This window comes from Chroicocephalus ridibundus, chromosome 2, assembly GCF_963924245.1.
Source record: "Chroicocephalus ridibundus chromosome 2, bChrRid1.1, whole genome shotgun sequence".
Classification (NCBI taxonomy): Eukaryota; Metazoa; Chordata; class Aves; order Charadriiformes; family Laridae; genus Chroicocephalus; species Chroicocephalus ridibundus.
The window spans coordinates 60,217,519-60,234,604 of record NC_086285.1 but is presented as its reverse complement, the minus strand read 5'-3'; the positions used below and the strand labels follow the sequence as shown (position 1 = coordinate 60,234,604).

Genomic DNA, 17,086 nt, shown 5'->3' with positions numbered 1-17,086 from the left:
TGTATCTTCACCAGACATTTTCTTCTCCAAAATTTTTTGTTTTAGAATAAGTATTACTAATTTTTACAAGCCCTTCTCCTTTCCCTTTGAAGTCAAGAGCTATACCATGTAGAGAATTTCCTCTATTTTTAGTTGAATTTTCTGTAATATTCAGAGACTTTATAGAATATACTTCTGACGGAGACTCAGGCAACAATATGACTACTGTATTTAGTGAAAAAGGAAATAAATCATATATACACACAGAATTAGAGACAACAGAGTTCCATTAGGTCATTTTACTCCTTCCCATGTCCATGCAGATTTACTCTCTATGATACATGTTCTTCCTTATTCGTTGTTCTTTCTTGGTTTTAAATGTCAACAAGAGAAGAGAAAATGTATTGAGAAATTTGTTGTTCTGTAATCTGCTGCACACAGGTAAGTGCCTGCAAGTAAATAAAGCTAAACAGATTCAATTCCTTCACTATTTTTTTGAGAAACTTCTAGATATATACTCTGTGGCTAACATCTTCAACTTAGCAGGAGATTTATGTTGTATAACAAGGAGAGTACATCTCAAAACTTCATTCATTCATTTTTCAGCAGGCAGACATTTCTCATCTCAAATATGCCTTTGCTGAAAAGCTGAAGTTATTCCAGCAAGACTCATACTCCCATATATCCATTCCTAAACTCACATTATCATACATTTGATCTTTTATTTGCTTGCACAAAGTATCAGCTTTCTGCCTGCACCTGTTTTTCTTCAGGAGATCAATCTATCTCCAGTATTTCTGCTTGTACTGTTGCATACAATGTGTTGGTGGATTGGCATATTATAAAATCACTAACAATACTACTGACATTACTGAAAACGAAACACAGAATGTCAACATTATTTTGCCTAGTCTCGTTTGTCTAACATTCAAATTATCTGAATGAAATAAACAAAACTTTAAACATGACGAAAAAAGCATAAAACTCAAAGAGCTAATGTGCAATGTTGATCGACTCCCTTCAGGTTGGTCAGCTGTATAAATGCAGTATGAATTCAGCTGTGTTTCATGGTTCATAGTGGAAGAGAGCAGTTGAGATAATAAAGAATTTGAATCATGTATTAAATAGCTGAGAGAGGCTTATGTGCCTATAATTGCCTGCCAACTTTTTTTTTTCTTTTTTTTTTCCTTACTACAAAACCACTTTCTTACTTTGCTCAGGTTTACACATTCTTCACTCATCTATTGACTTATAAACATCCTGGATTTAACAATCCAAAGCATGAGGGTTGCTAAAAAATACAGCCCATTCCAATTCTTTTATTCTCATTTCTTGTGTTTATCATTATTTTGTAGGACTGACCTGGAAGGATTCCTGAAGATAAATGCTGAAGATACAGAAAATCACATTATACTCTGAGTTATTTTGAATTTGCTTTGTATTCTCCCCATGGATTTGTATTTGACCTTACAGTAGAGCTATGATCATGAGGAGAAAGATTTCAAAACACAATGAAAGCACCCTTTCCACAAAAAATGCGAATTTGACTATCCGGTCTCGTGGTCATACCTGCAACAGAAACAAATGGCCACCAAAACTAAAGCTCTGACATATTAAAAATCTGATCAACATGCAGAAAGGCAAATACAACCCAACATCATTGTTACTTATGGACATGTGTGAAGCTGCAGGCTTGAGAGAATAATGTCAGCAGGGACTTTAGTTTCCTTTATTAGGTAACAGATAACCTGAGTTGCCATTGGCTGGGTCCCATTCGTTTGTCACATAGTATCTAATAACTCAACTTCGGTTTTGCTGAACACATTTGATTTTGAGCTACAAAAATCCCATGCCCCCTTTCTGTCTCATAATACTTGTGATTATGATAGCCTGCATGCTTTTGAAATCCCAGTGACACTACCTAGGAAGTCTGACCATGACTATAACAGCCGTTAATGACCAAACAATAACTTGATAAAACTTGATAAACTTGAAAAACTTGATAAAAAACATGTAGGCACACCACTCAAAGGCTTTGGTTAGACGACGGGTTTTAAGAAAGGAATATTCACTCACAGAAGACCCCAGCACATGTGAAACAAAAGAAGGTATTTTTTCCTCTTTTGCTTGACTTCCCTCTTCCCTTCTCCTTCCACCACCTCTAATTCCATGAGATTTTAGACCAACACAACTCTCAGAAACAAAAGAATTCTATTCCAGGAACAAGACTCCACACAGAGTGCGTTCTGTACAGTTACAGAAAGGAAGGACTTTTTATATGCCATAGACTGGTGTCCCATAGGAAACACTGCATAGTCCGCTCATCTTAGCTTGTCAGAAAAAGCAGCACACAGTGGATTGACAGATGCTCACTGCACACCTTTGTTCTCAATGAAGATTTACCATTCATACTAAAAACCCTCCTATCCTTAAGCCAGGAGAGGGAAAAAGGAGAGGGAAACTAGACACAATTAAAAAGAAATGCTGTAAAATAAAAACAAGTCAAAATTACATCTCTAATCAAATATTTCCTCTGGGTACTAGGCAGCTATTAGGTGGTTTGGTGCAAGCTTAAGACATCTCACAAAAGCCCCTTATCTTCAACAGTGCAAATGAGGTTAATGGACTCATTTTCACTCTGTGATTCACTTTCTCTGTTCTGCTTTTTTGTTTTACACAGATAATTGGAAACAACAAAGAAACATCATTCTCTGGAGCTTAGTAGGGAAAGGAAGTTCACTTCTTTCCAAAAACCCAAATTCAAGACAAGAAAGAGAAGGAAAATAAAACCAGTGGGGAGAGAAGAATAATTATACAGAAGGGTAATAGGCAATTAGCACCCACCCTCCCACATACACCCGCACACATTCACACAATCTACAGAAATGCCTGATCTTTAGCACAGCTTCCCCAAACTCTTAGGCTTGAATAAAACATCATTGCTGTTTGTCCCTTGGGAGGATCTTAGTAGCGCTGGCAGACAGCACAGGAGAAGCACAAAGGAAGGGGAAAAAAAAAAGACTCTAACACTACCGAACATGATTATTCTCTGCTGGAGAAATAAAGAATCCTCTAATGATTTACTCTTATGATTTACTTACAATTTTTCAGAATTAGAAAAGTGTGTTCTATAGGCAGAAGTCACAAAAGATTCCGATTTCCACATCTCCTTTATTCAAATACTGCTGGACATGTTATAAAAATCTGTGTTTGGTGGTCATTGACAAGCATTTCTATTCAAATGAATGAATAAACTAAGGAATAATCACAACACATTTACGAAGTAGTTCCGAGGAAGTGTCAATCAGGTTTGGTTTCTCTAAAAGGCCAACTTTCTCAAAACGGTAGCTGGAGGCTGCTACTAGACAGGGAGGTTGACTAACCAGGCCCAGGACACCACTCTCTGTCCACAGGAGTTTTGTGAATTACTTTGGTGTCCACACAGTGTTCAACTGGCCCTTACTGTACCCACGTGCATGCACAGAGGGAGGGAGCACTCTGACTCACAGCCTTGTTCCTGCCTGTGCCAAAATTTCTAATGCCAGGAGTAATCACACAACTGTCCTGCGTCTCTGCATTTCCCCAATTATTTATGTAGTTTTACTGGACTTAGTCATAATCAAGTTCTAATAGAAAATACTGTGAGTAAAACTAAGGACTTTTTCAGACATCACCACAAACCCATCTGTGTAAAAGTCAGCTTAAATTTCTGATTTGTCTGGAGTGTTTTAACATTACGTTTGGCATAGTAATGTTCTTCTTACCCACTCAATCTTTAATCCATTCCCAATTTTTGATAGATTTTCTATGTTATTATAAAACCAATATTATGGGATATTGCCAATGCGAAGTTGTGACAACATATGATAATGATAATTTTTCTGAAAAATAGACACTGTCTCAAAAATTCCCATTCAAATATGTGGTACTTCTCTTCCAGTAAAAGCTGTAGTTATTTTCACAGAAAGGGTCTATCTAGTGTCTGCCTTACTACTTTGAGGCAGTACCTATTTTATTGTAATTACTTTTCTCTTTAAATTCTCCAATATATTTTTGAGAAAATATTGTACTGCAGCACCAAAATGCAACCTTTAAATCTTTTCTTCAGCAAAGACACCACCATTGCCTATATTACATATTTGCTATATTGACACCAGGAGATCAGAATATAAAGAGACACACTTGTTTTGAAATCAGGGAAAGGGAAAATTTTGAGTACAAAACATTTGCATACACATGGTATCTCTTTCAAAGATGAAATAGGAAAATTTAAATCAAAAGAGTATATGTGTTCAGAGCCTTCTATAAATGCCATACAAGCTCTCCAAACACAAATTCAACGGACTGAGCTTTCTCAGTATTTTGCAAGATCAAGAAATACAGAAGTGGGTTGGGACAAATATAGTAACATTACTATATTTAAAACTGATCATTTAACTTCTGCATCTGTGATATAAGTTTGAATGTTAATAATACAAAGGTTTAATAGTCAAAATACCTGTAACTATTGTATTCAGATCTCTATCAAAGAAATCTACTGGGTTCCTTTTCTCATTGAAAATTTATCATCCCCGAAGAATTGATAATGCTTTCTGCTAGCCATCTAACAGTTCGCAAAAAACCAAACATACTGTCCTCTGAATTCAAGAGGCAATTGTCCCTTTCCTAACCAATTATGCAAATTTGCAGAAAAAAAGTATTTGACATTGTCTTATCTGAACTTACTCCTAATGAAACTAACGAAAATATCTTCTTTGATGACAATTACTAAGTGGTGCAAATGTTTGAAGTTCCCCACTATTCTCACCTCTATATACTCTTCTTGCAAATATTATTTATTAACAGCCATAAGTTGGAGTGCTTATAAAGAAAAATAAGGAGGAACACATACATATAGAGGAATTAGAACAAAAATACCTTTGCCTCATATAAAGAATATAAAGATTACATTCCTAATATGCATCCAAAAGACTGACTTTAAATTGCAAGTAATCTCTGATTAACAGATATAGATAGCAAAATAAATAACATATACAGATATAGCAATATTCATGTGGGAGTATACTAAAATAAATGAGCTCCTCAGATCCAAGTCAGAACTAAAGCTTCCTCAGATTCATGGCTTGAGACAGTTAAAATGCAAAAGTACAGTGTTGCAGATTTTCTAACTTCGAAACAAAATTGGACATGAAGGTTAGGACACTGCTATTCTTTTGATACACCTTTAGAAGACCTTTCAGATTATAAAAGACAATAAGGAAAAACAAAAAACCCACAGCTTATGCAAAAGGACCATGTATTTGGGTGAACAGATGTGAGAATGACACTTCAGGGAATTCATGATTGACTTTCATATCCCACTAGAACAATATCTACAAGCACAGTTTTTTATGAAGTATGCTGGGATTATAAAGTACAGGTCAACAATTAGAAGTCAAGCAGATTTCAGAATCCAACTGAAATGACAACAAATCAACCTGTATTTTGACTGAGAAAGGGTATAAAAACTATCTGGAGAAACTAGACAACCTACCCCTCACAACCAAAGAATCATAGGTAAAAGCCATTTCAGAAAAAATCAATCAGTCTCTCTCTGGAAAAGTAATAATGGTCTGGGGATTTTATCTATCAAAATTAACCAAATTTTACACTGGATGTATTATGTAGTGCTTTTGTTTTTCATTTTTCTCCTATGTGTACTCAATAACTTTATTTAACGAGAATGTCTCAGACTCTTTTGACAAATTAAAGGTGGTACGCTTTGATGACAAAATAATTTTCAGGCTTTAGCATGTGACAACGGGCTATACTAAAACTCTTATTTGAGGCAATATGCTAAAAAAATCTATTCAGGACACTACCTCAATTAAGGATACTAAAAAAGACACAGGTTGCAGCAATAGGAAGTTTAACTCTTGTGACAGATCAACTTTAATTCGGTAATATTTGTCTTAGAACTGAGATATCATCATCACCACAATGTTTCCTGCAAGTGTGTGTCATCAGTATCTGCAGGACTATAATCTATTTTTAATTAACTATATATTAGCTTTGTAACATTATTTAAACACTGATTTCCATATGTATTTTAATGATTCCACTGATGGCAGATAATGAAATGAGAATAACCTTGAAAGGATTTTTTCCCTTTCTACTTAGAGTACTTCATATGCCACTAACTTTTCTATCACTCGGGTAATGTTATGACTATTTATAGTATCACATTTATATTTTATTTTGATTAGCTATGCACCTTGGAAGTTTGGAAAAAAATCATCTTTCAACACTGATAAAATTTATTTTTAAAATTTGTGTTCTCTGCCTGAAGCTTTCATGTGCAACCTCACATGTGTGCAACACTACAGAAATATAACTTGCAACTTTTTTTTCATCACAGCATTTGAGCTTACTGAGAATTCTGCTCAAACAAGGATTGCAGGTCATTGCTGAATTGAATTTTTGTAAAAAAAAAGCTAGCTAGCAGTACGAAAAAGAATTTTTACACTTGAGTTAAAAACCCCGTAATGACCTTCCCCTATAAGATAGCAGTGTATCAAAAATATGTTTTGTATGCTAAAGAGGCTTTTTAATATAGAAATTTAAATATATACTTAAAAAATCCGAGAGTTTTGATGGCCTTTTTTGATTTTCATAAATGCTAACATAGGACAGCAAGAGGAATAAACATTCAAGTCACAATTTACAAGAACTCTTTTTAGTATATCGTCTGTCAATAGACAGAAATACTGAACAATCTTAGGCTTCAATTTATGAAAGCTTCTTAATTACCCACAATCATGACAGCTGTTAAAAAAAACAGCAAAAGGTTAAGACCTGTCCTGAAAAACTGTATTTTTTTGTCTTCAGGATTCCAAACTTGAAAAGATAAGTTTATCTCTCTTCTCAGTGCCATTTAATTAAACCACTGACGGAAGGCTGCCCTTTTACAGAATGGTGTCTGAAATGTTCAGAGATGTGGGAAATTATTCCAAGTTAGATTGACTCTTGTACGGAACTTCTCAGGGCTTCTTTTGCAAGGATGACGAGGTGTAAAAAGATTCTTAAAAGTTAAATTAAGTTCAGTATTTTACTTTTTGATGAGCAGCACCTAGCCATTGTAGCCATATTAGCCATATTGCAATCAATAGGAATGAATTACATCCTGAGCTCCATTTCACCCATTACATAGATTATAAGACAACAGCACTTGAAGCAGACATATGTTTTGATTTTTTTTTTTACCTCCAAAGAAGTATTTCTCTCCAGTCTTAACTTGTAGAGGGCTGTTTGTTCGAACAGCTGAAGCTTCATCGCCGTCAATGGTAAGGACAGCAAAATTTTCCTTAGCTAGGAATCGGACTTCATGCCACTGCCCATCATTGAGACCAGAGCCTAAGAAGAACAGAAAACATTGCCACATTTTACTTAGTCCAATATTTATTATCTTAAGTGTTTTGTGTTTCCCTCACAGGCTCAGTAAGGTTTAATACAAGGCTACTGCATAAATTAAATAATTTTAGTGTAATAACAAGGCATTGTTATTAAAGTAACTATTACCAAAAAAAGTAACATTATATCTTAAATACAAGTCTTGTAACTACCAAAGTGTCTACCCTGTCAGATACAATTATATCTAACTACAGATGTTATCACTCACCTTTCCCATCAAATGGCCATATTCTACATTTTATTAATAAAGAATATCTCTTCATTGTTTCCATGATCAAGTTCAAAAGGAAAAGATACTGATTAATCCATTTAACTATAGTGAGTAACAAGCACAAAGGGCACATTATGGTCATGATTGCTACCTTTATCAAAAGCTAAATATTTCCAAGAAAAGGGAAAGAAAAAATAGGAGGGGGAAAGGCTCATGTGGAAGGTGAGTTCATAGCTAATCCTGTCACTGGGATGTGGGGCTAGTCACAGGAGATGAAGATGTTATCACAGAGGCGCTACAAAACCAGAAAATGTTTGCCAAAAACCACAATCTTAGGGGAGCACCATCCTCCCAATACTGACAGCAGTGAAGCAGACAGATCTGTTCATTCATTCACAGCTTTGAAAAAAATCACCGTTTATATACTTCTGACATTGTCTTTAGCAGCTGGCAGAAATCCAGTTTGCCTGCCATGTTAGACTGCCACTGAAGAATAGCAAAAGAGTACTGGTTTGTTCTGGTCGTAACTGTGCAGGCTGGTTATGTTGGGTCAGCAAGTTAAGTAGCACTCTAGTAAAAGTAAGTTCCAAGTTACCTCTTAAAAGTGACGTTTACTCCACCTAGATGAAGGTGCTAAGTCACCTTAGAAAAATGCCATTTGCCAAAATAAACCACAATGCAATGCAGTAAAGTTTCTAAAATTAAGTGGGATGCACAAGATCAGCAGAAGTATAATGGAAGATAAACTTTCCAAATATTCAAAAGAATGTTATCTTCGATGAACAAGGAATAATATTCATGGCAAACAGATACACCTATACATTTAGTGAGCATTTTTTTTCCCACTACTTCTACATGTTTGTTTAAGATACAAGATCAAGTCCTGAAATAACATGGAGTGTTATATCTTGGAATATTCTTGGAATATTCATTAGTGTGAATAACAGTGGCAGAAGCCTCTTAAAAAAAGTATCAGTAAGAAATGTTTCTACCAAAACTTCTTCAGTCTAGTGTAAGAACAGATGAAAGACCTAATATACTAAACATGAGAAAAGTTTTCTTTCTGTTTGTGAGCTCCTTTTTCATTTTCATTACATTTGACAAATAAAGAAGAAAAGGAAAAACACACAATTACAACCCAGATAAAATTAATTTCTACTGATAATAAACGCAGAAAGGAAAATAAAATACGCCTCCTTGTAGTTCCAAACCAAAATTATTACAGTGTGTGTTTCTACAACTGAAGTTTAACAGAACATACTTAAATCCCAATTTTCCAGCTCAAGATGACCTATCATTAAAAGATCTATGTCAGCCTTTATTGAGATATTCAGTATTTGCCTTAAACTGAGTAACAATGATTAGAGACTTCTCGACAAAATTAAAACTTGGCTAGTAAAACACGAGGGATGGGAATGGCACCACGGGCTGTTCATCAGTGAGTCCAGAGGGAGGCAGGTCTAAACTGTCTCTGCAAAGGGGGATATTGCAGAAACCAAGAAACAACAGCACGAGGCAAGAAGGCATCAGCCTACCTCGCACCACCATTTGTATTATATCAAAAGACAAACTGCGACTAGAGAAATGACGCTGCACCTCCAGAGGGTTCTTCCAAACATGTCCACCTCCCACCAGCATCCAAAGTGTCACTGGTTTTCTCTTGCTCCTGGACTGGATTTGCAGTGGTGTCTGATGTACTTTACCTGGCAAATGCTTCTCTCTTCTTGAAGCCTTCACAGCAGTAACTTTCAAGGCCACTACTGTTCGTGCTTTGATACACGTTTTTGGAGATCATTGACCAAATAGACAAAGCCTTCTAGCCAACTTAAACCAAATTAGATATGAACACGCACAGAAAACTCCACCTGGTGCAGGTGCCCCGATGCCGGGGTTCTGCCGGCCCTGTGAGGCGAGGCCAGGGCGGGCTGGCCCGGGCCGGTTCCAGTCAGTTCCAGCCGGCTCCAGCAGCTCAGCGCCGGGCACGGCGGAGCCCCTCAGCCACGGGGCGCCGCTAAGAACGGGCAGAGGCTGCCCGGCGGTGAGGGGAAAAGTGTGAGGAACAGCCCTGCCAGCCCCGAGGGAGAGCGGGAGGAGGGGCTCCGGCCGCGGCCCCCGCGGAGATTCCCTGGAGAGCCCCCTGGATTCTCCTGAGGGGGCTGCGGCCTGTGGCGAGCCCCCGCCGGAGCAGGTGGATTCTCCTGAGGGGGCTGCGGCCTGTGGAGAGCCCCCGCCGGAGCAGGGGAACAGCGTGAGAGCGCGGGGGCGGCAGAGAGGAGCTGGTGTGGGCCGACCGCAGCCCCCGCCTCGGTGCAGAGGGTTCGGGTAGAGGAGTCGGGAAAGGAGGCGTGAAGGGAGAGGGAGGAGGAAAGGTACTGTTTTAACGATTGTCTTTGTTTCTTGCTCCCTATATCTATTTTAATTGGCAATAAATTAAATTCATTTTCCCCAAGTCCAGTCCATTTTGCTTGCAGCCATAATTGTTACGTGATCTCCCTGTCTTTATCTCGCTCCACGAGCCTCTCAACCTTATTTTCTCCCCTTGTCCTGCCGAGGAGGGGGAGTGAGGGAGCGGCTGGGTGGGTGTCCGCCAGCTGGCCAAGGTCAACCCACCACAAGTGATGGAGCTAAAGGCAGATGATTATGCCATGAAATTAGAAGTTCACTGTGTTTCTTATAACAATCCTTAGTTTGCCATCCTCACCTCTTGGAGGTATTCTTTCATAAAAGAATGAACTGATGGTACTAATGAGAAAAGTGTTTTAAACTGAGTATCGCAGGAGACGCAAAATAATTAAGTTATTTTAGTCTGTATTTTTTGATGGCATATTTTAGTCTGGTCTGTACCCACTAAATAAATTAGTCTCATGTTGTTCTTTTATGACATATTTTAAATAACACTAGAACCGGGACTGGAACCATATATGCAGGCTAAAGAGGCAATCTCAGACATCAGACTACGTAGCTATTTACTCCGGCATGCTTTACTCCCCCACTTCTCTCTGTCAGAGAGTTCAGCTTCCTCTTTTAGGAAGCGTGAGATGTAAAAAGAGAGAGAAATTAACTCAGCTCAGCTTCTCCCTGAGCGAATAGCCTAAATACTGCAAAAAAAACAAAAGCAAGCCATCTTTTCCATCACAACCGATTCGTGAATTGGAGTCCCACCACACTTCTTTTTTTTTGGGGGTGGGAGACACGACTATTTGTCCAGCTCAACATGGATTTCTGCACATCTTGGAAAGCCCCAAAACATTCTTTCTTAAAGCACAGAAACAGGTGATGCTATCTGCTGAATTAACAAGTGAAAATGATGCGCAATATGCCAGTCTAAGAAGTGCACAGTTAGTTGTCACTAGTATCTGTGGTATGCTCTCCCAGTGTGCCGCGAGGGGAAAACTCCCCAAGCTCACTAGCACCGCACTGAAAAGCTGATCGCTGCAATGACTCAAAGCAAGGCGCAGGCGGAGGAAAAGTGGATCGGCAGAGCATGTGGATCTGCTGAGCAGGCCAAGTAGAAATCAGAGCATGAGAAGGGCTGCAGGCTCTGTTTACCAGCAAAAAGTAATTCCATGCATTCCCTCAGTGTGCACAGCATTTAGCAAAACACGATAAGGGGACGTGCTGCTCTCTGTAATGCTACAGGCATGACTGGAGAAGCAGTGGTATTTTGCCTGTATTAACATATTTGCCCCTACAAGTTGGCATCGTTCCTGTCAGCTCCTGAAATATCACACTCTGCTTTAGGAACTCTTCACTGTACTGACTGAATACAAAATGATCACGAGTTAAGGCTGTCTTCTTAGCTACATGTATGTCTTAGCTACATCCCTATGTAGCTTTAGAGTATGATAATAACATTCCAACTGTTCTGGCTCAAAGTTGCCACAAAAATTCAAGTACAATTGTACGTTTACTTACAAAACTTTTTACAGCTACTTTTTTCCGTGGAGTTTACCTATAAATGCTAATGAGGATTGCTCACTAGCACTCAGCAAGTACTCACTATTGTCTTTACAGAATTGTGCTCCCCGCTGGTGTAACTAAGAGCACCTTTTATCCCTGCCACTGTTTTTATCTCTATGTGGTTTAGAGGCAGTAGTGTCAACCCTCCTTTCTTAACATGATAATGCTTTGGTCCAGGGACTTAAATTATATACGCTCCACGGTATATGCTCCCATAGGGGACAAGTTTGTACAGCTGCATGATCTATTTTTATTGTAATATTTTATTATGTGCCTCAGGTATATTGAGGAATTATTTCTGCTTGGACTTGAAAAAAAATAAAGCTTAACCGTGAACTTTCTGTAAACCAAGACCCAATATTAAGAATAGAATATGGTTCTTTCTATTGCCAGAATTTTCAGCTGGAATGTTTAGAATGTACAACATCCCAACTTCACAATGATTTCTCATTACAGATTAATCTCTCTCATCTGAGCTGATACATATACTTATTTGCCTTCTTTTTTTCATTAACTTTCTGGTGTACAGGTTGAGAAAAAAAACCTGCATACTGCTACCACCACAAATTCCCTGTTGAGTTCTGTAAAAGATGGTTTCATATGCAAATTAAATATGTTAATTAAATGCATTCTCCCTATCTAGAATTTCTATTTAAATGACATTATTTTAAAAGTAGGACTCTTGAGGTAGGCGCTTTGATTGAACAAGAAGAAACAGATGTTTTGCTTATTACAGACATTGAAGAAGGACTAGATTATCGAATACCAAAAAAGTACAAGAGTTTAATACATAATGGACAACTTAGAAAGATACCATCTGGTTGAGTTATGCCTTGAAGAAAACTATAGTAGTAAAAATCTCAAATTCTTCTACGGTTAATCCTGTGAGATCAAATCTTCCTGCAAAAGGTACTGACCCATGCAGCAGCTATTAATGAGTGCTAGATCATACAATCTGCTGATATAAATGGACCAAACTCTTCTGAAGTCAACAACACAACATCTGCTACATCAGAACAGAACCTCGTCATAATTTTGATTTATGACTGTAACCCAAAATTCAGCTGAGATGGTTAAGAATAAAACAGGGAAAGGATGGTATCAACAGTCCTTGAAGCACTGAAGCAACGTAAGGCTATGCAGCTGCATACAGGTGTTTAGTTCCTACTGTTGTAGTAAATATTTTATACTGTAATTTTGTAAATTCTTATTAGGAGATGAAATCCTCAATACTCAGGACGGGGAGATGCCAGAGCAGAACAGGGAGGAGACACATGAACAAGCCTCCGAGGTGCTGGAAACAAGGAGGCTTCCCTGGGTATTCAGCAATGACTGTGTGGGTTCCCTGTAATCCAGGAATCCAGAAGTCCAGTCAAGGTTTCTCTGCCGATGGCAAGACATCCTCTCTGAGGCTGAAGGCAGAGAGAGAGAGGTTTGTAACTGCTTTCACTTCAGCCAGCCAGCACCATGTTTCATCTGGAGATGGTGTTGTAGTTGCTATTCCTGCCTAATCCCTCACTAATTCAGTACACCTTTGCACCGATATTTCTGACTATAAGAAAACAAGTCGTGCAATTCTTGGTGAAGGGAGGTGGGGAGCCAGCAAAACTGCCACCTTGGATTTCCGAAGGGCAGACCTTAACCTGTTTAGGAGCATGGTTGAGAGTGTCCCTTGGGAGGCAGTTTTAAAGAGCAAAGGTGCCCAGGAAAGCTGGTCATACTTCAAGCAGGTGCTCTTAGAAGCACAGGAGAAGGCCATCCCCATGTCCCGAAAGACGAGCCGACGGGGAAGAAGGCCAGCCTGGCTAAATAGAGAGCTTTGGCTGGACCTCAGGAAAAAAAGGAAGGCTTACGTTCTCTGGAAAAGGGGCTTAGCAACTTATGAGGATTATCAAGATATAACAAAGCTATGCAGGGGGAAGATTAGAAGGGCCAAAGCTCAATCAGAACTCAGCTTGGCCACTGCAGTTAAAGACAATAAGAAGAGATTCTTTGAGTATATCAACAGAAAAAGGAAAACTAGGGAAAATATAGGTCCACTGATAAATGAGACGGGTGCCCTAGTGGTGGAAGACACAGAGAAGGCAGAGTTACTGAATGCCTTCTTTTCTTCCGTCTTCACTGATAAAGCTGTCCCTCATGCATCCCATACCCTGGAGGCAAGGGGGAAGGTCTGGAGAGAGGAAGATTTTCCCTTAGTTGAGGAGGACCGGGTCAGAGACCACTTGGCCAAGCTGGACATTCATAAATCCATGGTCCCTGACGGGATGCACCCGCGAGTGCTGAGAGAGCTGGCAGATGTTATCGCTAGACCGCTCTCCATCGTCTTTGCAAGGTCATGGGGAACAGGAGAGGTGCCTGAGGACTGGAGGAAGGCTGACATCACTCCAATCTTCAAAAAAGGCAAGAAGGAGGACCCAGGGAACTACAGGCCGGTTAGTCTCACCTCTGTCCCTGGGAAGGTAATGGAGCGACTCATTCTGGATGTCGTCTCCAAACACATAGAGGAACAGGAAGTTATTGGAAGTGGTCAGCATGGATTTACCAAGGGCAAATCATGCCTGACCAATCTGATAGCTTTCTATGATGTTATAACGGGTTGGCTGGATGAGGGGAGAGCCGTAGATGTCATCTACCTTGACCTTAGCAAGGCTTTTGACACTGTCTCCCATAACATCCTCATTAGGAAGCTGAGGAAGTGTGGGCTAGACGAGGTGACAGTGAGGTGGATCGAGAGCTGGCTGCGTGACAGAACTCAGAGGGTTGTGATCAGCGGCACAGAGTCCAGTTGGAGGCCTGTAACGAGTGGTGTCCCTCAGGGGTCAATACTTGGACCAATTTTGTTCAATATATTCATTAATGACCTAGATGAGGGGACCGAGTGTATCCTCAGCAAGTTTGCTGATGATACCAAGCTGGGAGGGGTGGCTGACACTCCAGAGGGCCGTGCTGCCATCCAGCGTGACCTGGACAGGCTGGAGAGCTGGCCAGAGAAGAACCTAATGAGGTTCAACAAAAGCAAGTGTAGGGTCCTGCACCTGGGAAGGAAGAATGCCAAACACCAGTATATGTTAGGGGCGGACATGCTGGGAAGCAGCTCTGAGGAGAAGGACCTGGGGGTCCTGGTAGACAGCAAATTATCCATGAGCCAGCAGTGTGCCCTTGTCGCCAAGAAGGCCAATGGCATCCTGGGCTGCATAGGGAAGAGTGTGGCCAGTAGGTCGAGGGAGGTCATTCTCCCCCTCTACTCTGCACTGGTGAGGCCACAACTGGAGCACGGTGTCCAGTTTTGGGCTCCCCAGTTCAAGAGGGACAGGGAACTACTGGAGCGAGTCCAGCGTAGGGCAACCAAGATGATTATGGGACTGGAGCACCTCCCTTATGAGGAAGGGCTGAAAGAGCTGGGACTCTTTAGCCTGGAGAAGAGAAGGTTGAGGGGGGACCTGCTTAATGTTTACAAGTATCTAAAGGGTGGGTTTAAGGAGGACGGAGCCAGGCTCTTTTCAATGGTTCCCAGCGACAGGACAAGGGGCAATGGGCACAAGCTAGAATATAGGAAGTTCCGTTCAAATACACGGAAAAACTTCTTTACAGTGAGGGTGACAGAGCACTGGAACAGGCTGCCCAGGGAGGTTGTGGAGTCCCCTTCTCTGGAGATTTTCAAGACCCGCCTGGATGCAGCCCTGAGGGATGTGCTTTAGGCAATCCTGCTCTAGCAGGGGAGTTGGACTAGATGATCTCTAGAGGTCCCTTCCAACTCTGAAGATTCCGTGATTCCGTGAAAACATTCAGTTGTGTTCAAGTATAAAGCAATATATGCCATTAATATGCAATCAGAAAAAAAAAAGTCACCAGGATGTAATTACAAAAGCCATGTTTTCTGTATTTAACTAATCGTATTTTTAAACTGGAAAAACAAAACCACAGCTCTTCCTATGGTAATATTTTAGACAGTTTATGGAATCAGCTATCTAAGTATATAATCTGGTTTAGTATTTATGATTCAGAAAAGTCCTTTACATTTTTTGCTTTATTAATTTTTCAGCTATCCAGATGACCAGTAAGCTAAGACGGTGGCAAGTGCAGTCCTTGAAGGGATTTTAATGATGGAAACCCCTGTTCTCCAAGAAAAACAAAACAGGTTTGACAAATTCTGTCCTGATGTTGAAGCTCAGAGTTCTTAAGGTGAGTAATTGGAAACATGCCAGAATTTTGCCCATTGGGGATGTTTTATTAATACTGGGTTTTCTCTGCAAGTTAATGCCAGAAGAAAAAGATGAACATTTAGCTTTAAATACATCTCTAGAAAAAAAAAAGTAGGTCATTTTCCTATTTCCATAGTTAATACTGTTGTGTAGTAAACTGAAAATACAGCAAATACATACAGCTACAATGCTGCAGACTCTTCATAACATTCAAACCTATTCTTATAACAGGCTTGACTACTGGTGATTTCAATGAAATGGACCATAAACCTGGCAAATAATGGTCAAACTTGTAATGATTTTTTTGTTTTGTCTTTTACTGAAAGCTAATAAAACCAGATGAAAGACTGCTTGCACTTGAATGACAGAAAAAATAATGTTTTGCAAATTCTGAGCCTAGAATCTCATGCAACAGCTGAAATAATTTTAGCTTTTCAAGCACAAGCTTTTTCCTCTCCTCTCACTGCTCTTCTCACGTTCTTTATTCTCAGGAAAAAAAATATTGTAGTATTATTGTGCCTTAGATATGAGAATATATACACCTGGAAATTGGAATCTCTATATGTGTTTCAGCTTGCAGAAAGGATGTTGTTGTTAGTGAATAAATAATGCTTTTTCTGCTGCACTCTTCCTCTATTCCAGTCCATGTCAAGTCAGAAAATGTTCGCTCTAATAATGCAATCTGGTCCCCTGGAATTGCACAGGATTTTGTACATGCTCAATGGTAGTCATCTCAATTAATGGCTACAGGATTAATCTTTACTAAGAAATAGACCGTGGCCGCACACCAATTACTTAGCGTAACTGTTCTTAACTTCCTAAAAACTCTTTCCAGATCAGCATCTAGCTTTATCTGGTTTTTAACTGACAACAAGACATATACAGCATTGTGGCCCACATCCGATAATGTATCATCATATTTCAGACTTGAAAACAGTTATCTATATCAAAGAGTACATAGAACACAATCAACTTACTTTCCTTAAACTGGTAATTTAACTACTCTTTATCCTACATACACATTTCATGTAAGAAACCTCCAGTTTTCTATAACGGGGTTTATATTTTTTTTTCTTCTTTTTTCTTGTAAATTGTAAGAAATAAAATATCTTAGAAACAGCATTATACTTACAAAGATTTAACTTCTTTTTACAGTGTCATTGTTTCAGCTGGGATGGAGTTACCTTTCTTGCCAGCAGCTGATGCAGTGCTCTGTTTTGGATTTGGGATGGGAAATAGTGTTGATAGCACACTGGTGTTTTTAGTTGTTGCCTTTTCTGCT

At 39.4% G+C, this 17,086-nt stretch overlaps 1 protein-coding gene across 1 annotated transcript in view; it reads right to left on the bottom strand.

Annotated features, from left to right (window-relative positions):
* CNTNAP2 (contactin associated protein 2) overlaps window positions 1-17,086 on the bottom strand; it is a 1,163,712-nt gene that overhangs the window by 517,374 nt on the left and 629,252 nt on the right. Inside the window, exon 9 of the mRNA XM_063325644.1 lies at window positions 7,222-7,371. Within this exon, the coding sequence (XP_063181714.1) occupies window positions 7,222-7,371 (150 nt within the window). The remainder of the gene's footprint in view (window positions 1-7,221; window positions 7,372-17,086) is intronic.